The sequence below is a fragment of the Notolepis coatsorum genome, assembly GCF_963971535.1.
Source record: "Notolepis coatsorum genome assembly, chromosome: 20".
NCBI classification, from domain to species: Eukaryota; Metazoa; Chordata; class Actinopteri; order Aulopiformes; family Paralepididae; genus Notolepis; species Notolepis coatsorum.
The window spans coordinates 24,962,595-24,983,259 of NC_140184.1; the positions used below are offsets into that span (position 1 = coordinate 24,962,595).

General features: G+C 42.5%; 2 protein-coding genes across 2 annotated transcripts in view; both read right to left on the reverse strand.

Annotated features, from left to right (window-relative positions):
- Positions 1 to 2,118, reverse strand: part of ly75 (lymphocyte antigen 75) — a 109,124-nt gene extending 107,006 nt beyond the window's left edge. The window contains exons 1-2 of the mRNA XM_084337079.1: positions 1,866 to 2,118; positions 138 to 536 (exon numbers count right to left, since the gene is read on the reverse strand). Coding sequence (XP_084193205.1) covers positions 138 to 536; positions 1,866 to 2,016 — 550 coding nt within the window. The 5' untranslated portion in view covers positions 2,017 to 2,118. The remainder of the gene's footprint in view (positions 1 to 137; positions 537 to 1,865) is intronic.
- A 2,990-nt stretch (positions 2,119 to 5,108) lies between these two features.
- pla2r1 (phospholipase A2 receptor 1) overlaps positions 5,109 to 20,665 on the reverse strand; it is a 57,879-nt gene continuing 42,322 nt past the window's right edge. Inside the window, exons 24-30 of the mRNA XM_084337574.1 lie at positions 18,570 to 18,805; positions 17,056 to 17,233; positions 15,269 to 15,403; positions 10,177 to 10,299; positions 9,855 to 10,031; positions 7,292 to 7,327; positions 5,109 to 6,713 (exon numbers count right to left, since the gene is read on the reverse strand). Of these exons, the coding sequence (XP_084193700.1) occupies positions 6,502 to 6,713; positions 7,292 to 7,327; positions 9,855 to 10,031; positions 10,177 to 10,299; positions 15,269 to 15,403; positions 17,056 to 17,233; positions 18,570 to 18,805 (1,097 nt within the window). The 3' untranslated portion in view covers positions 5,109 to 6,501. The remainder of the gene's footprint in view (positions 6,714 to 7,291; positions 7,328 to 9,854; positions 10,032 to 10,176; positions 10,300 to 15,268; positions 15,404 to 17,055; positions 17,234 to 18,569; positions 18,806 to 20,665) is intronic.

Consider the following 20,665-nt stretch of genomic DNA (forward strand, 5'->3'; position numbering starts at 1 on the left):
AGATTAGCTATATGCACATCAACAGTGGGCGCTGGGTTAAGTGCAGAACATGATTTGCATGATGCGCCTACCCATAATAACTACTAAAAACATGGGTCTTCAACCAGACCGTCCCTCTCCCAAGACGGTGTACTCACTGCGGTATGGCCGCTGGCAGATATTATCCCGAGATCCGTCTGCAGTCCAAGAATCACTAGAGTTCCGCTTGACGGAGACTTCGCGGTCGTTAACCGACAGGCCCATCCGGTAAGGGGCAGAGTAAATGGCCCCGTCCAGGCAACGCCACGACAGGGCGCCGCTCCCACCTCGGGAGCCAGAACCACAGTCCAGCAGGGACACGGCCTCCAGGGGCCGCACCTCCAAGCCCAGGCACAGGGTCGTCCCGACGTGGAAGAGCCGGTGACCAGAGCCCCACTTCCACAACTGGGAGCCAGTGGTGATGTCACAGGACGCCAGGCCCACACCTGTATGTGTGGAGGCCCCTCCCACCAGGCAGTTCCCTGTGGCTGTGTGCTGGATGGTGAAAGTGTCTCCGTCTGCGAGGACATAGAAACGTTTAACATATCTTTGACAAAGTGGCCATTTTTCTTTTACATATGATGTGCACTGTGTTTGCCCATTAACCCTTTCACTGCCACACGGTTAACCTTTGTAGTGTAGTGTGGTAGTGAAAGGGTTAACCTTCTGTAGTGTGGGAGTGAAAGGGTTAAGGCCCAAATTGGGATTTTGAGACATCTGCTGCTCTTTCAGGAGACCAGGCCGATATTCACATGAAGCCTCTGAAGGTGAGAGTAGGCCGACCGATCTAAAGTCAACTCCAGAGTCCAGTCTGTTGTTTTGTACTTTCTGACCACTGACTCCAGATCAGCACTCTACTCTGGGAAGCTTTGTGAATATGGGCCAAGACTGGCCCAAGAGACCAGCTCATGCCAACCTAAATCATTCTTTAGGATTGCAACCAAGAGACCATGATGTAGCCAACTGGATATAAACAAGCCTGTCTTTAGATAACGTGTCAACAAAAACAGAAGGCCAGTGACGGTGGATTATCAGAGACTGAGAGAGAGAGAGAGAGAGAGAGAGAGAGAGAGAGAGAGAGAGAGAGAGAGAGAGAGAGAGAGAGAGAGAATAGCACTATATATCATGGGTCATGGGTCATGGGGGACCCTGATGGAAACAAGACAAACGTCTTTCTCAGGTCTGCATCCCCTTAACAATTGTATGTATTGAGCCGTACTGTATTGTACCCATTCTGCAATCTGTTAAATAAAGTTTTCATTCATTCATTCATTCATACATTTAATGCTTTTATAATATAATGAGGAATTAGGGCATTTAGGTCTACATTATTTGTGCATTATCTGTAATGTATTTGTCTATGTTTTAGCAACACAGCTGTGGCCTATTTATTTATGTGGCATCATGTCACTAAAGCAAGTTGACATTTGAGAGACAGATGACATCTCAGAGTCGGTTAAACGTAGTAGGGCTGTTCTGCAAAACGCAATAGTTTGGGTCCATGAGCTGCAACATCATGGTTAAGAAGGTTATATTCCGCCGCCAGGGACATAGATACATAGCAGAGAACAATGAGGGTGCACTTTGACAATCCCACGGTCTGCCAGCGACAACGAACAATGTGGGACAACAATGTCGAACCACTATTCAAATATCATCATATGATCCTGTCGCCATGTGTTTCAGGCTAAATATTATGGTTTGTTTGTTGAACTGAAGCAGCTCGATACTTTACGTCTCATATTATTAAATGCGACAACGCCTTTGCCCCAGTTGGGAATATGAGATATGATGGTAAATAATAAATTAAATGTAATAATACACGACTTGGTGTTGCTGCTACTTACCAGAAGTTTGAGCTTGTTGTGAACAAGTTCCTAGAAGAACTGTCCTGTCCCACACAAGTAAGAAACAAAGGCAAAGTGTCGCTTTCCATCTTCTCGACATGGTCATGACAAGAGCTGTTTTGGATTCATAGAATATGTCCACCGGAGTCATTAGTTTAAGAATCTATGTTCCGTAAAGGAGCAGTTCAACTAGTCGTGTCGCCGTCCAGCTCATAGATATCTATATATCTATGGTCCAGCTCACACTGAGACGTCCTCCGTCGATAGGCGCACGTTTGTTATTGCAGGACAGCCCGATGTACAAATGTTTTCAAACGCATGACCCCACCCGCCCGGTCGGTAGTCTCCGTGTCTTAAAACGCCCAGTCACGCTGGGTCATTCGCCAGTTTGCAATCACGTAGTTCTATTCGGTTCGGTTCGGTTCTAACTAACAGTCTACAACAGACCCCACCCAGAGAAATATAAACCGTTACCTAGCATCATCACACTGTTATTTTTGGACTATATATTTTAGAATGTGTACATATCTTTGACCGTGTATTCTTATTTTTGACTAAATGTTTATTGTGAGCGAACTTCGCTCACAATGCTGAATTTCCATCGGGATTAATAATTATAAATAGTATAGTGCTATTCTATATCTATTATTTCGAAACTGAAACATACGCATTTTTTAAATGTTATATATTCGTGATGTTGCTTCTTGAATCTTGATGTCACATATTTCAGAGCTATACAGTATGAATGAAAACTTTATTTAGCAGATTGCAGAATGGGTACAATACAGTACGGCTCAATACACACAATTGTTAAGGGGATGCAGACCAGAGAAAGACTTTTGTCTTGTTTACATCAGGGTCCCCCATTTTCAATTCATAGAATTTATGACATACACACCATATGCACATCATGACATGTATGGCCTACAGCAATACTCTTAATTTGCCCATTCCAGTTGTTATGATTGAACTTGAGCCTGTTATCGGACATCATGGCCCTGGGGAAATGTCAAGACAAGTTTAATTTTAATGTTCCATTACACTATCTTGATATCATCCAAACAACGATAAATACAGGAGAATCATGTTAAACCTGCCTTATGACAAGTTTAATCTGTATAGCACAACACGCAGTAGTCTTCCAGGGCCATGTATTACAGTACAAAAACCTAGGGGACAATATCCCCTCCAAATTCCTCAGCAGCTGCCATCACCCACATAATAAACCTTACCTGACTCCTAAAACCCACCTCACCCCTGCCCATTTTGACAACCTAGGATGGCTTAGAAATAGAATAGACGACAGAGTACAGCAACTTGCAATGGGCCTGGTCTACAAGATACACTACACGACCAAGGACTAAGGTACTGTACCCATGTACATGTCAAGTCAAGTCAAGTCAAGTCAAGTCAAGTCAAGTCAAGTCAAGTCAAGAGTTTTATTTGTCACAGTGACAACCCAGATTCGGTACAAACAAGGGACTAAACACGTTTCGCAATTATGCCACAATCAATGTGGAACGTCCTACCCGGCCACAGCCGTGAAAAATGTGAATCCCTACCCACATTCAAAACCACTCTCAAAGAGCACCTACGGGAGGCTGCAATTAAAAACTGGCCACTGTAAATGTCCAATCCCACCCACCCACCCCCTCCTAATGTAGTTTCCTCCCCATCGTATGTATATATTTTCTGTTAGGATCTCTGTTTAACAGTAGTGTATATTTGCATATCTTCATGATCTTGTATGTCACAAATGTACCTACAGTATACCTGCTGTATCTGTATGTTGTGTATGTCATTATGAATTGAAAATGGGGGACCCTGATGTAAACAAGACGAAAGTCTTTCTCTGGTCTGCATCCCCCAATTGTGTGTATTGAGCCGTACTGTATTGTACCCATTCTGCAATCTGTTAATAAAGTTTTCAATCAATCAAAACAGTTTGAATGAGGTTTTCAAACAGTTCTTCTGTGTCTGTGGCGTCCAAACTCCAACCGGGCCGTACTGTAATAAATGGCTCTGCTGTCTTCAATACCCAGGAATGATATCGGCAGATAATATCAGGCAAATTCTTTAAGTTCACAAAGCCAGTCTCTTTCATCGTCAGTGGAGCCGATTGATTTGACTGTCCAATAGCACAACACAATCCCTTTTAATATGCATGATTCTGCTGTGGATTTTCAGAAATCTGCACGGTAAACCTCTTTACTATGTTTATGGAACAATTCTGGGATTGACAAAACGAAAGACACATTTAGGATGCTTTGCTTGTTGACAAGTGCTTTGATTGGTCTATTAGTGTGGTACAATTGCTGCGATTCATAAAAATAGATATGAAGGGTGAAAATAAATATGTTTGTGTTTGGGAAAATACAAAAAATGTCAAAGCCGTGCGTTATTTGAGAATTATTGCTTTTGAAAAGGAAATAAATATTATGCTCATGTAGCAGGTGCCACCTAGCACCTGCCACGAAACTTCGACCGTGCCTCGAGTGGGAGTCGAACCCCGGGCGTATGCACCGGGGCCAGCATAGCAAACCGCTGCGCCAAGAAGGGAATTCCCCTCTAAGCGCTCAGTTTGTATGCCTCTGGGGAGTGAGTTTTACACACTTCTATGTGCCGTAGTCACACTATCGCGGCACATATCCGTTACATTCACCCCCCCTAAACTCACACCACCCAAGGCATCCGGGTCACGGCACCACTGTAGCAGGTGCCACCTAGCACCTGCCACGAAACTTCGACCGTGCCTCGAGTGGGAGTCGAACCCCGGGCGTCTGCACCGGGGCCAGCATAGCAAACCGCTGCGCCAAGAAGGGAATTCCCCTCTAAGCGCTCAGTTTGTATGCCTCTGGGGAGTGAGTTTTACACACTTCTATGTGCCGTAGTCACACTATCGCGGCACATATCCGTTACACTCACTCAATCATGAATCCATTGACACTCTATCACTGGGAAAACCGTTTAACTTTACAGTTTTGGTATACCGGTATGTGTGAGATTATGTGCACAATAAATCAGTATTGTATTTAGGTGATTCGCCCCTTTAAACTGAATACTATGTACTACACAGATAGGACATCATTATGTTCCATTACATATGTAATTTACACAACAAAAGATACCATCTCTATATTGATATTTTAAAGAAATCATGGTAAAGAACAATATCTGTTTTTAGAACATCTGCTGACATTTTCTCCCTTAAAATAAATCAAGGTTAAACTGTAATATACTGTATAGGCCTACCTTCAATTTATTAACACCAAAAACAAGTGTGCAAAATATATCAATTACTTTGCTATGCACATCAGTAGAAAAAAGGAACAAACAGTAAACACTTTAAATTATGATGCCTCCTAGCATTGTTTACCTTACAATAATACAATACAAATAACTCTTGTATCAAATATACAGCATGTGTACTTTTGGAAACTTAACTACAAAAAGGTAATACTGAGCAAGATAACTGTACCTGAATGGACAGCTCATAAGATTCCTGAATCCAGATTCATAATTAAGCTACAATTATACATACCATATCCAATAAACATCAAGGTCATCATCATCAACAACAACATCATCATTTCTATTATGTCAACAGTTTGTTTCTTACATATCAGCATTTTGTGGACAATTACAAGTGAATGTGTTTTATAAAAAGGACAACATTTTCTCCTGACCAATATGACATAATAGACCATAGGTCTGGATCTCTTCATACATATGCCTTCTCTTTTCCTACAGTACAGAAATAATCTTTGCATCAATAGGTAAAAAAAAAAATTAAGAAATCTCATAAGGGGTTTGTTTCTGTGTGCGTAAACATCAATGTGAACATATATTCTTCCAATAAAAGTCATAAAATGCTTGATATAATCATCCTGATTGATCTAATAATCCCCATGAGAATTCTTCTTCAAGCCAATAACAAACATAACCCTTCCGGGTGTACCTATTCTTTTTCATAATAAAATGAAAATTTCTCAGACTTCTATCTTAGATTTATAAAACTCCATAGCTCCCAAATGGCCAGTAGACATTGTGACATCAATAGATTGTTCAGCTCTCAAAATTGCAACCAGACATGTGAGCTCGTACACCTGAGAGAGTTGAAGTCAATACCTCTTATCTCAGATTTAAAGCTTGCACAACATGTCCCTGATTGAACGTCTCCTTCCTGTGTAAACTATACTGGTTCACCCAATCCTCCATTATCATACCCCACTTTGCACAACATTCCCTTATTGTGGTTCCTCACTCCCATTACAACAGAAATAACCTTATAACACACAGTGAGTTTGGCTTATTTCAACCATTTGGAACAATTGTAATTCACACCATCATGGGTAGTAGGGGTGATACATCCTTCTAATGAAATGTATCTATTGTTATTGTTCTTTCAGTGGGTATCAGTGAGGTTTTAAAAAGACAAAAAGCGTTTCTAAATTCATGAAAGAATATCTGGCTTGTTGTCGTCAAACCGTTCTCAAGAGGAAGTGACGTCCTGGACCTGGACTGATACTGTAATGGTAAAACAGAGAGACAGAGACTGTAACACACACGCACACACACACACACACACACACACACACACACAGAAATAGAGAATGGTAGAGAGATCAAGACCGTACTACTCTCCTGAGTGAGCATCTAGGTCTGTGATCAGGACATTTCCATCAGACTCTGTGGCCTGTGAGCTGCTGTAGTAGGCGTTGCCAATAGTGGGCAGTCTGTGGAAACGGGTGGTGTTCCTCTTGTACACAAACCACACCACTCCAGCCAGCAAAGCAAAGATCACTATAGCCACCAGCACGGCAGCCGGGACAATCCCATGGTGCAACCCTGGAAGACAGAGAGAGACGAGATGAAGTGGAGAGACAGAACAGACGGAACAGGCAGAGCATTGCTTGTACGAGGTCATGTGGTTTTGTACATATTTCTATATTTCATATATCATAATAAAAGTAATATAAAACTGTGCTGTGCTTTTGATGAAGAAAATCATGCACGTTCAGAGAATGTAGCTGCACAGGTTATATTCAAACGCTATTCAAAGTTTATTATTATTATTATTATCGACTTCACACTCAACACTCCTTGGGTCCTCAGCGAAAAATGTAAAGTTTGTTGTTATAGCCACCATCTGGCCAAATGGCACCAAATCTGACATGGCACTCCCTTGGGTCCTCGGTAATAAGTGTGAAGTCGATCGGGCGACTGATTCTCAAGATACGACGCCGTCATCTGGCCAAATGGCACTAGATATGAGAACTACAGATACTGTATATTCAGCTCAGAGTACCGCATGACTTAAAACTCTAGATGAAAGTACATGGCAGTAGACATTAAAAATGTTCAATGTTCAATCAATTATATAGGCTAATATTAATATAAATCATAAAAAGTACACCATACTGTACCATTTAGTGGTTCCATTTCCACCTCAGTTATTACATCTGCAAAAGAACAGATACGACAAAATTCTCAAAAACATAATTTGCAATGTGTGTTGTTATTGTCTCAGTGACATTAGGCGTGTTCGAGATTGATTTCGGCTCGCCTCGAAAGTAGACAAGAGTAGCCGAGTGAAGCCGGGGGAGGAGTCAGAACGTCGGACACTTCAGATTTGACGACAGCCTGCTCGTCTCGCATGGCAGATATCGCGTTCACGTTCGCACACACGCATACACACCTGTCCAGCTCATTATAATGCGAAGGCCATGTGCAAAATTAGATTCAAATGTATTGTCATCACACATCACACTAGACTGTATTAATATACCATATTTATATACCATCTTGTTGCGCGCTCCTGCCTCCTGCCCACCGCAGCGCGCGTACGCACACACAACACACTGCTGAATAATTCTGTTTTGCATCAATATAATATATATACTGTATATTGAGGCAAAACAGAATTATATATACAGTATATATTGAGGCAAAACAGAATTATATATACAGTATATATTGAGGCAAAACAGAATTATTCAGCAGTGTGTGTGTGTGTGTGTGTGTGTATACAGTATCAGCTGCTGCATCGTTAATGAACTATAGATTTATATGGAATTCGTTAATCTATTATAGTCATGAGTCATGACAATAAATGCAAAACGTAATTGTTGTATTTATTATCATTATAATGATTTAATTCCGATGATAGAAACAGTCTGTCTGTAGAATCGACTTGAAGAAGCTCTTGGTACCCAAACTCCTGTATCCAATAATAATAATGATAAATCTATCTGATAGAGGGGATAGACGGGTAGACGGGACCCGTACTGTATTGTACCCATTCTGCAATCGGTTAATAAAGTTTTCAATCAATCAATCAAACGTCTCATACTTCCTCTTGTGGCTGGTGACTGACTTTTCTGAGCCAATAGGCGCTTTGCGCAACGATAGCAAGTCGTTTCCCATCATGGATTTGGGTGGAGCAGTCGGTGAGAGGTACTGTGGCGCCTCGCTCTGAAGGCTGCTCGTGGCTCGCTCCCGTGAGAGTTCCGCGGCTCGCCTCGTCAGATTTCGAGAGCAAGTCGGACAACATTCTAACCGTCATGCAACGCGCTTGGCAAGGCCGTAGTAAAACCTGCGCAGATCTGCGTCCGCCTAGCCAATCTCGAACACGCCTATTGTCTCAAGATTACCTGTGTCCAGAACATCAACACACTAGCTTGCTTAAAGACATAGGTCTGAAGACAACTGAAATCTACTCCAGTGCATGCCATGTAGATTTCAGTTGTCCTCAGTCAGCTTGTACAGACAGGAGCCTGATCCCATTGACTTTGCATTGGTTTGTTGTGCATAGGGCCAGAGTTCCAAAAATCAAAACTCTCCATTTAGGAATCACTTCATCAGCAGGAAAACGGTCCTATCCTACTCCTGGCAAACTGTAGTTATAATGTGTCCAACAATTCTGTCAACACTGTATCAGTGTCTGATTCACTAATGGGAGACACATGATACAAAGTTGGGTGCTAACTAGCGGTTGCTTGTCTACAGCACACGTGAGTTCTAACTAAGGAGTGATAAACAGCTTCAAGGCTGTGGATTATCATGCAATAGTGTCACTTAGTGTTGCCAGTCACCATCAGGCCCATCAGCACCTGTGACAATATTCAATGACAACCCACTGCCTCTGTCTTTAATGTTTAATTGACTGCATACTGCAACATAGTATATCATGGATGAACTAGACGTATGCCAAATTATTCTAAACTTAACAGGCCCTCCTTGCTGTAAAACAAAACATGTACCGGTATGTCAAGTTTGATACAAAATCAGACAAAGCGTTAACAACTAACGCATTTTCGAAATTCAATTGCACGATTGCACGGTTTGGCCTATCAATGACTTAAATGACACATTTTAAGGTGTTGTAGTTTGTTGAGAATACGGTGAACGTAGTAGGAGGAGTATGGGGACTGTTTATAAAAACAAAAAGAAATACATTGCGGAAAATCCAATACGGCAGACTTATAGGTCCTTATGGCAAATTTGATATATCTCTGGATATCTTGACTTGATCCTGACTGTACTCATTTTTAAAAGGGGACCGTTTGACCTGCTAGAGGAAAGGTCATGAGGTCACCAAAATCAGTAGGGTTCTTCCTCTACTTTTGATCACGTTCACATGAAGGATCTGCCACGACAGGGTGAATCCAGAACATCCACAACGTGGTCTTCCAGGGAGATAATAAACATGCTACTGACAGTATTATGTAACAGGCATAAATGCATACAAGACAGCCACCTTGAACATACAAGCAATGTACAGACATGTTGAGGAAGAGCCGGGGGTCATCATCGCAGGCACAGACTTCAGTAAAACACAGATATGGGCCATGCATAACAAGACAATTGAGGCCAGGGGTAAAACATACAGCGTTATGGTGTCGCAATATGAATAATTTCAGGGGTTAGGTCACAAAAAATCCATTCGAAGTCAAAGATGTGGCCGGCTATCTCTGTGATTGTAGCTACCTGAGCGTGTCTTGCAGACAAAGCCTAGGCGGTCGGTACACTGTGAGAGGTGCCACACCCCATCAGCTACCCTAGTAGACACACAGATGTCTTTGGTCAGGAGGCTGGTGTCTGGGGCCTTGAAGTGCCAGTTGGTGTACTCCATAGACGAGCCGTCCACCCACGCCATAGAATCAGCTACAATCAAAGGCCAAAAAATAAACAGAAACGATAAGCAGGTTTTCATTTTCAAGGCGGTAAAAACATGAAACAATAGCGTCACTATGCTCCCTGCACAGATCCTGAGATAATGACCGAGGTCATGAGAAAGAGTTGCTCTTACTGTCGCTGCTGAAGTGCATCCCGAGCCACACGGTCTGATGCGGGAGCCCCGACGACCACAGCTGTTCCAGGACAAAGCGGTTCTCCGTCTCGCTCTCGATGGTCAGGACATCAGAGGTGTTGACTGGAACGGCAACGCAACACATCACAGTCAAGGTCATGGAGTGGCAGATAAAGACGACACAAGTTGAATACAGTTTGAAAAGATGATGCACACTGCAAAAGTGCAAAGTCAACGTCAGCTTTCAGGTTTAGATGTTAAAGGTAGAATCTTTAATGTTGTCAAACAGCGACCTCTAGGCAAAATATCCCCGGATGGTACTGCCCTTTGTTTACATTTTCTTTTTGGTTTTGGGCACATGTTTGGGTTGGAGTTTAGTAACTTATTATACTTTGAATTTCTCCAGACCTCTCTTGGCAGTCATTGATTGAATTTATTTGATAACTTAACAGATACATTTGAAGCAAGCTTCTCATACACATTCTTAAAAAAGGTCATCAAGGATATAGACAATACAGCTAAGCTTATTTTCATTGTGTTCCATAATCGGGGGGGGGGGGGGGGTGGGGGGGGGGGCAGCTTAGAGCCTGTGGTGTGTTTGGCAGCAGCAACCCCTCCCCCTATCCCCACTCAACTCCAACTCACACATCAGACCAAAACGTACAAAAAAAAATATATACTTAAAGTGCAATGTCAATTGCAGATGAATTCATTCAGGTGTTATATCAGCACGGGGGAGGGGAGGTACAGAGGCAGGGTTATAGAAAAAACAATAAAATACAGGCAATAAATATAATGGAGTAGAGGTAAAGAACAAGATAAAATATGAATGAAATATGAATAAAAATGTCTGGGGCAGTGAACAGAAGTTTCCTAAGGGAACTGCATTATGACTCAGCTTCCAATAGGAAATGTACAGCAGTCAGTAGGGGTGTAGCAATAAAAAAAATTTAAATAAAAAAAACACAAGTTATGTGGAATGGATCCCCCTTTGAACGGCCCATCTAAGGTTTCTCTCCTCCACATCGCCTGTGGTGCTTTTGACCTATTGCTAGGTTTTTAGTGAGTTTTTCCTTACCTTCGCTGGGGAATGTCTGGGAGTATTGCATATTTGGATTTTATGGTGGATTTTGTTCTTGATTTATTGTGATGTTTCTTCTTGACTTGTTTAAAGAAGACATGTACAGCCCATGGGGGCATTGCAATTTCTGGCTTTACAAATACATTTGATTTGATTTAATACAATGTATTGAAATTTAGAACTGTATCAATGAATCTTCTCTTCTCTCTTCCTTAGGTCTCGCATTATTCTCTTAACTGGTGGTATGGTATGGCTACTGCAATTATCATGCTGTTTAAGGCTCCTTTTAACTCATTCAGCGCCATTCACGAGAAAGGTCGGGTTAACTCGCCATGCGTTGAGCACCAATCATGAGAAAAGTCGGGTTTTAATCGTTGTTTCTTTTATTCGCTATATCCATACATTTTTCATCCATCCAACCTGATGTTATCATTGGGAATGGGTCTGATAATCTAGCGTTATTTTCAGAACGATTCATAAATCAAGCGACAAATGGCACGATTTCTAAGGAAATGCATTGAAGCGCAGTTTGCTCAAGTTTCTTGAGATTAGACAGAATCGCTCTGGAACTATACTCATATTCACCACGGTATAAAATGGAAATGTATGTATGAAAAAAGTATGTTTTTTGCATGTTGACTGGAAGAAACTCACTGACAATCGACGTGTTTATTAGATTCATAGCTATAATATTTCATATAGTTTTAGCACTCGCAAACACGGCATTCTCCTCATTGCATTACAGCGATGCTGTTCTAACCAGAAGGTAAACAGCGCCCCCTTGGCGTCCATTGAGTTAATTGTTTATGACAAATAAAAAAAATTAAATCTTTCTGAGCCAAACCAAGCTGTGTAGTATAGGCCTAATCTTTTTTTTTTATCCACTTTTTTCTCCTCTTTTTTATTTTTCTCCCATCCCAATTCCACTGTGCCAATTCTCCCCTCCCCTGTCTTGAACGTTGCTCGCATATGCCCCCCACTGGCCGGTTGTAGGGAGGATAGAAGCCTTGCATCACGTGTCCCCTCCGATACACGAGGAGGCAGCCTGTCACATCTTTTCACCTGCCAGCGCAGACTCTCATTGGCGAGGTGTAACGTGTGGGAGGCTCACACCAACCCCGCCATTTCCTGTCTCTGCTGTGCAGGCGTCCCCAACCGACCTGTAGGAGTCGCTGTCCACAACGTCCAGATTACCACCCATCGACTTCCACCCGCTAACTCTGCCAATTGAGTTAGTATGACGGCTGGCCCAAGCTGGAGGTAACGCCGACAGCCAGAGTCGAACCCGGTGTCTCTTGCGTTGGTGACGAGCGCAATGTCCGCTGCGCCACCCAGCCGCACAGTATAGGCCTAATCTATAATTCATTCATTCATTCAATCTTTATTTATTCTCAAAATTACACTGAGGGGCAGCCCTCATCTTTAGTGTCATTGAGTATTTACATTCACATAATCATCAATGTTATACAAAGTAGAAAAGAAAACAATAATACAAATAAATAAACTGTACAAAAGAATTATGGAAATATATATATATCTTTTTAAGACTCAATTACAATTACATATTGTGGTGACATGCTTGGTCACCAGCGCTTTAAATTGACCCATGGACAGGACACTAGTGCACCTCATTTCAATGTCCCCTGCAGGGCCGTCCACAGTTCAGGAGCACAGAAGACAAAGGCAGATCTACCAAGTTCAGTATAAACTCTAGGCACTCTAGGTGAGCCGGTCATTGGTAGGTGTACCATAGGGTCCAGAGGTCCATTCCAATAATGAAGTAATGTCATTTGGACATTCTCCAATTATGTCATAATATAGAAACAGATGCCAGTGCAAATCTGGTCTCTCCACCCAACCCTATTGTACAGGACACAATGAGTATTATAACCATCACCGGTGATACATCTGATGGCTGAATGATATACACAGTCAAAGGGCTCTAATGGCCCTTAGAGATATGTAGTATGAACACATTTTAAACGCATAAAGAAATGAGAATCGAATCTTGACCTCAAAATTGATATTGAATTTGAAAATGAATTCCTCGTTACACCCCTAGGGCCCTAGCAGTCAGTGAGCATATCCTTTACATTTTGAAGTAACACTTCTCTTTGCAGGCCAGAAAATAATTTTGCTCCAATATAGATTGTTGCAAGTATACAGTCCAATAGAACCCAGGACTGCCTGATTGTTATGCATCACAGCAAAGTTCACAAACTGGCTCAATTGCATTTTAGGATAGCTTCCCCATCCCTCCTGTAGAGGGAACTCGCACACGATACTGTAGCTTACAAGCATAGCATGCATAGCATACAATAATGTGGTAACCTAAATAACAAACCTGTCTAACCTGTGGCTATGAATGATTACTGATCAATCTAGGATGTTCTCATATTGCTGAGGAATCTGCTGTAATGATGAAGATGCATCAAAAGAAGGGGGAGACATGACTGTCAACATTATAAAGAGCAGGCCCAATGATCTACTTTGTAGTTACATTTAGTGTCATTTGGGAATTCTCAGGCTTGTATTTATTTTGATTTGTCCTTTATTTAAACAGGTATGCACCTTGAGACTGAGATCTCTTTTTCAAGGGCGACCTGTTTACAATAGACATATAAAAACATATTGGACAATCAAGTTCAGTTCAGACAAAGATTCAGTCAAACATCAACCGAGATGTTTTCAAAATTCTAAATCTAACAGATCTTTTAACGGAATGTTCTAACTTCAAGGTTTTCTTGAATGGGGCATAATATTAAAATGTTTTACCAAGCTCAGTTTTTTCATGTGGTGTATCTAAAGTTAAGTAATCCTGTGCCCTAGTACAATATGTGCTCTATTAAAAAGCATTCAAAGCAAAGAGATAATATGAAGGTTTCATAAGCAGAGCCTCGTAGATAAATAAAATGCAAGGCCATCCCACTTAACTTTGTGTATCTCCAGTGATAAAACGCAGTGCGCTATGATACACAACATGGAGGGGTTTCAAGGTGGAGGGAGAGGCATGCATGTACAGAAAGTCACCATCTATAAGATTGAACCGAATGGGGCTTAAACAAGACTCTCTATGCTCCTTGTGTTCAAGGGGCGATATCGGTACATTTATACATATGTACTGGGAATGCCCCCCTGTTAAGATATTCTGGGAAGACAATTATCAGAATTTTTATATCTGAACATACCTGTACTGCCTTCTGTATTGCTGTTGAATGATGTTTCTCAAATAGCAGCCACTAAACAACTAAAGAGACTAATTTTGTCCGGTCTGACGACTGCTAAAAAGCTGATAGCATCACGCTGGATTCAACCGGATAAAATGTGCCTAAAGGTATGGGCTCTTACTTATCTCGATGTGATTTATCTAGAGATATCTACAGCAAGAATTTTAGGTGTCAATGAAGCCAGCATTGCAATCTGGTTAGAAATGGTGGAGAGAATAAAGGTTAGCATATAATTATAATCCTTGGTTAGAAGCGAAATAATGGATGGATTATCCAAGGGGGGTCCTGGGGGGGGGGGGGGGGGGGGGAGAAGAGCGAGTAAGAGCATATGTATGTATTGTATTGTATTGCAAGTATAATGTATATATCTCGTAAACTACATTTATATTGATTCAAATATTGGATTGTATAATCCCTTGATTTATTGTGATATTTACTGTTAATGCTTGTGTGTCTAGTTTTATGTCATGTCAAAAAAAAATTAAAAAAAATTATTTCACAAAAAAAGAAAGTCACCATAATACAATACAATAGTCTTCCTACTGGCAGTAGAAAATCAAGTTTATATACAGGGATACTGTACAATTTTTACTTTACTTTTTGTGTGCAAAGGTCTTTTTTCAAAGCAGGAAAGAAAATGTGATTTGAGAGACGTTTGTAAGTTTACTGTTCAAAAAGCTGAGAAAGGGATTAAAAGGAGATGTATTTTTATTGTTGAGGTTAACTTGTGGAACAATGCTCATATACATTTAAGAATAAGTAATTTGCTATGATAAATCATTACCTTTCAGTCTGCAGTGCTCCCTGGCCTCTTCCAGAGTAAGTCTCTGTACCACGGACTCAAAGTTGTAACAGCCACTTCCAGACTTCACCCAAGTGGAGGGGCACACCACCTCGTAGGTGGCAAATGCATTGCTTCCTGTGGGGGAAAGAGTTAGAGGAAAGTGGTGTGTTGTCATCCCTGCTTCAAGAACAACAAGTACCCCTACTGGCCTAGGTTCTAATCCCACCAGAACCTTCTCTCCTGCATCACCCCTACTGGCCTAGGTTCTAATCTCACAAGAACCTTCTCTCCTGCATCACCCCTACTGGCCTAGGTTCTAATCTCACAAGAACCTTTTCCCCTCCATCTCTCTTAGTTTGTCTCACTCTCATCCTCCCTGATGTCTCAATAAAGAACCTTCTCCCCTGCAGTCTCAATAAAGAACCTTCTCTCCTGTGTCTCTCCTATTTTCTCCCTCTCATCCTTCCTGCTGTCTCAATAAAGAACCTTCTCTCCTGTGTCTCTCCTACTTTCTCCCTCTCATCCTTCCTGCTGTCTCAATAAAGAACCTTCTCTCCTGTGTCTCCTACTTTCTCCCTCTCATCCTTCCTGCTGTCTCAATAAAGAACCTTCTCTCCTGTGTCTCTCCTACTTTCTCCCTCTCATCCTTCCTGCTGTCTCAATAAAGAACCTTCTCTCCTGTGTCTCTCCTACTTTCTCCCTCTCATCCTTCCTGCTGTCTCAATAAAGAACCTGCTCTCCTGTGTCTCCCCTACTCTGTCTGTCTCTTTCAGCCTTCACACACACACACACACACACAGACATACACACACCAGAGCCAGCTATTGAGCTGCTGCTGGCAGCTAAAAATACTGCCCACTCTCCTTAACTCATTGGACGCCACCGCTTAAGTGCGCCAGAGGGCGGTAGAGTGCCAGCGCTTTAATCAATGGGAGGAGTGGGAAATTTGCGAGTGCTTAAAATATATCTTAAATTATGGCTATGGGTCTAATACACCCGTCGCTTATCATAGAGTCCTTACCTCACATCTGATGTCCTGCAAAAAGATTAATCCAATTCCTGATCGCCATTCCAAATATTGATCGTGTTTATTGATCCAACGTTATATATCCAAAACACATAATCCACGCTGCTCAGAGTGTCCCCAGTCAATGTGGTATAAAGATATTGCATGCCCGAGAAGGAAAACCTGGACCGGATTTTTTTTTTTTTTATGCACAGTCCCAGCCAATCCAATCCAATGATGTGCAATACCATCCGGGAGACGATAGTCGGCGGTATTTGCCCTTTTGCAAGCTCAGACCCATTCCCAACGATAACATCAGGTTGGATGGATGAAAATGAATGGATATCGCTAATAAAATAAATAACGATTAAAACCAGACTATACTCGTGATTGACGCTCAAGCGTCGACGAGTTAACCCGACTATACTCGTGACTGGCGTCCAATGAGTTAAAAAAACACGCCAACATTATGGGAAATACGCTTACCGTCTTTTCAAGAGAAGATAGATAGCAATTTCCTCTCTGTTTAGAAAGCTATCCAGCCGCAAGCTAGCCTAGCTTAGCATATATGAATGGAAGTGGATACGGACCACTAGCCTAGCTTAAAACTCTGTAGACAGGCACAGCTAAGCTAGGCTAGCTTGCAGCCGGATAGCTTTCTACTGAACACACAGAGAGGAAATTGGTATCCATCTTCTTGTCTGACTCCGGGGGAGAGAGTAAGAACATTTCCCATAATATCGGTGTGTTCTTTTAATAAAAACAAACAACAAATACTGACTTGGTGGGGGTATGTGACACAGGGCTCCCGGTAGTGGCATCTCACAGTCGGCTCTCCGCCAGCCTCCGCTCACATCCATATACACACACTCTCCATATACAAAGTCCTCATCGTCCTCCGCGTCCCAGTGGGTGTACACTGTGTCACTGCTGTCTGACCACTGGTAGTTGATGCCATCCTGTGTGGGGGAACAGTGTCACAGGTCTGTGTCAGGGAAGCCCACTTGTGGTGGCACCGTCTGGGTTCCGTAACAGGGTGTCACCTTCACGCAAGGAACCGGGAGAGCGGGCAGCAGTTCGGCTAAGTCTGAACAGGTTGAGGTTGTATGTAAATGAGCTGCATTTATATGGCGCTTTTATCCAAAGTGCTTTACAACTTATGCCACACATTCACAGACCGACAGCGAAGGCAACCATGCAAGGTCTGCCGGCCTGCTCATCGGGAGAGGTTAGAGGGTTAAGTGTCTTGCTCAAGGACACTTCCACGCGCTGCCCTGGGAGGAGCCGGAATCCCTTTGCTCCCTATGTGTGTGAGATGATGCAGGGGAGGGAAAGATACAGGGGGAGGGAGAGAGAGAGACAGACATCCAGACAGACAGACAGACAGACAGACAGACAGACAGACAGACAGACAGACAGACAGACAGACAGACGGAGAGATTATCAATTTCCTTGCTTCCGGTGTTCGTTTGGACATTCCACTGGGGCTCAGGGATACTTGGATCCAAATGTTGAGATTCCATCTGACTGGCTGCTGGAAAAGTAAATCATGCTACAGTACAAGTGGACTTCATAGTTGGACATGGGCTGACAGCCGCCAGCAGAGAAGCCCTGAGGACAGACCAGGACAGGGCCTCTCAGAATGGTGTAGAATTATGTTTCTGTTTATCTGATCATTCAGACAGTTTCACTACCGCCCCCCTGAGACTAGACTTTTTGGACTTTTGAAAATGGACAATACCACCCTTTTGTACTTTTGACTTGATGGAAGTACGAACCTCAGAGCTTTTGTTTGTTTGTTTCCTTTTATATTTGATATTTGGTAGCAGAGATATTTTGTGTTCATAACTGCCATTGTAATTTAAACTATATTCATCTCAGAAAAAGCCACACTTCTAGTTTTGCATGGCTTTACTGTACTCATTATCTGTACATTATCAGATATACTAGAAGCCTATGAGTATGTCAGTAATGAAACGGCACAAATCTGCTACCAAATATCTCAATTATATGAAAGAATATGTCAACTCTCATCATAACTAGCATCCTGCTCTAAAAGGCTGGCAACAGAAGAGGAAGATTATGGTAGATTTGAAGGGTCTGTGATGCCTGCATGCTGTTAAAGAACAAACTACAGTATACTACAGTATATTATGATGAATTATTAAAGAATGAAAGCAACACACGAGGAGAGTTTAAAGAATCCATGAAGTAATGTCAGACTGTCTCACACATAAAAGACATGCACTGCCTGCAAGTCATGCTCCAGTACAAACTGTGTGAGGGAATACATACGTCTTGACTATACAATCCAATCCAGTGGGGGGCTGCCAATCTATTGACAAGGACAGTGAGGAAGGCCTGGAGGTAGGGGTCTGTCACGCTCACTAGGTCAGCATCCTTCTCTCTGCACATGTGCAGTGCATCATTCCAGCTCATGTTTCCGGTAACCACCCTGTAGCGACGGCTCTTGTACTCTATACTGTCAGGCAGCGGGTGGTGATAGGAGTGGGTAGGGGCTTTAGACGTGTCTGTCACAAAGGAGAAACAAAAAGAGCAAGACGAGAGGGATAGAATGAGCGAGAAGACTGGGTCAGAATGATGATCTCAAGGTGTTAATCAGTTACAGAGCGGTTCTGTTCCCAGGAGGCTTCATTCAGCCGCTCCCCCGAGCATTAGGTCCATTAGCTTGTTGCCGTAGGAACGGAATGGTACACGCCGGGCCTGTTCTGAGCATTCATTGGCTCTCGGGAAAATAGAAAAGCCATCGACGACACGCCAGATTCACAAACTCTACAACGCTACATGCAATTTAGTTGCAGTTGCGAGTTGCAGATGATGTCATTTTCAAGTTACAGACAATGTTGTTGTTAGCTACAACTCAGTTGCATGTAGGCTACCCAAGTTGCATGTAAAAAGTTGCAAGTCTAATGCAAGCCTTTTGGAATCAAACTTTAAGATGACTCACACTGTGTGTGATTGTTGTGCTGGCTTTACACTGTGAAACATTCACACACTTTGAGTTGCTTGAAACTTGCCCCGTGCAACACACTTGAAACTTCTTTGAAACTCAGCCGCAACAGTTGCAAACATCTCAACTTTGTGAAACTAGTTTCATGCAACAGCCAATCAAAGTGGCCATAACATGCCATGTGATGATGTCTTTCACCCACACTCTAGTTTCTTCCTCTAGCAGCATATCAACAAGCATTAATGCACTGATAGCTGTCTAAGAGGCAGCTTCAGTACTTTGTACCTAGTAATGAAAGATAACTGTAATCATTCCCCTTTGACAGTAATGATACACGGTCACAACATTACAATGTTTCCAAATAACTATTCACATCTGTTTGCATCAGCTGATCTAGCTAATGTTAGCAGGCAGTTGATGTGATGCAAATGTATCAATTGTGATTTTACGATCTCGTAAAATAAAGCTCATTTGCATATTTCAGAAGGGGCGGCTAAGTGGCGCAGTGGGCAAGGCGCTCGCCACTAATGCAGGAGACGCTGGGTTTGAGCCCAGCTCTCTGCATTGCTACCAGCTTGGCTGGTCGTTCATACTAATACAATTGGCAGTATTAGGGGGTGGGAAGCTGGTGGGTGGGGATCGGGCGTTGTGGACAGCGACTCCTACAGGTCGGTTGGTGCGCCTGCGCAGCAGAATCAGGAAGCGACGGGGGCGGCGTGTCCCTCCCACGCAGACCCCCGCCGCTGAGAGATCGCGCTGTACAGGTGAAAAGATGCGACGGCTGCTTCCTCGAGTACCGGAGGGGACACGTGATGTAAGGCTTCGTCCACATTGCAGCCGGCTTGTGGGAGGCATGGCCTAACAGCGTTCGAGACAGGGGAGGGTAGAATTGGACGATACGAAATTGGGATGGGAGAAAAATTTAAAATGGGAGAAAAAAGTAGATAAAAAAAAAAAACATTATTGACAGAAAGGCTTGCTAGCATGAAATTAGCTTGCAGGCAAATTTTTACTGGTACCAGTCAAGTGGTTGTCAAGCTGTTTTTATGGCGGCGACAAATAGCGTATTCCACGTAATGTTGACTCGCGGTCATGCACCTCCTGTAGGCCGGCCCTGGAGAGTCCAGTACAAATAATACCAATCTACCAATTTAACTAGCTACTAATGTTAGTGGAATAAACTACTAAATTGAGTGGAAATGTATTAAATTGATACTTTTTGTATTGCCTTTTGAATTGTGTAACTGTCTAGGTGCATGAATATTACGTTTCATGCAATTTTCAACCTGCAATTTTCACAGTGTAAAGCCAGTCTAATGAATCCCATATGTCCTGATGAATTGAAAATGGGGGACCCTGATGTAAACAAGACGTAAGTCTTTCTCTGGTCTGCATCCCCTTAACAATTGTGTGTATTGAG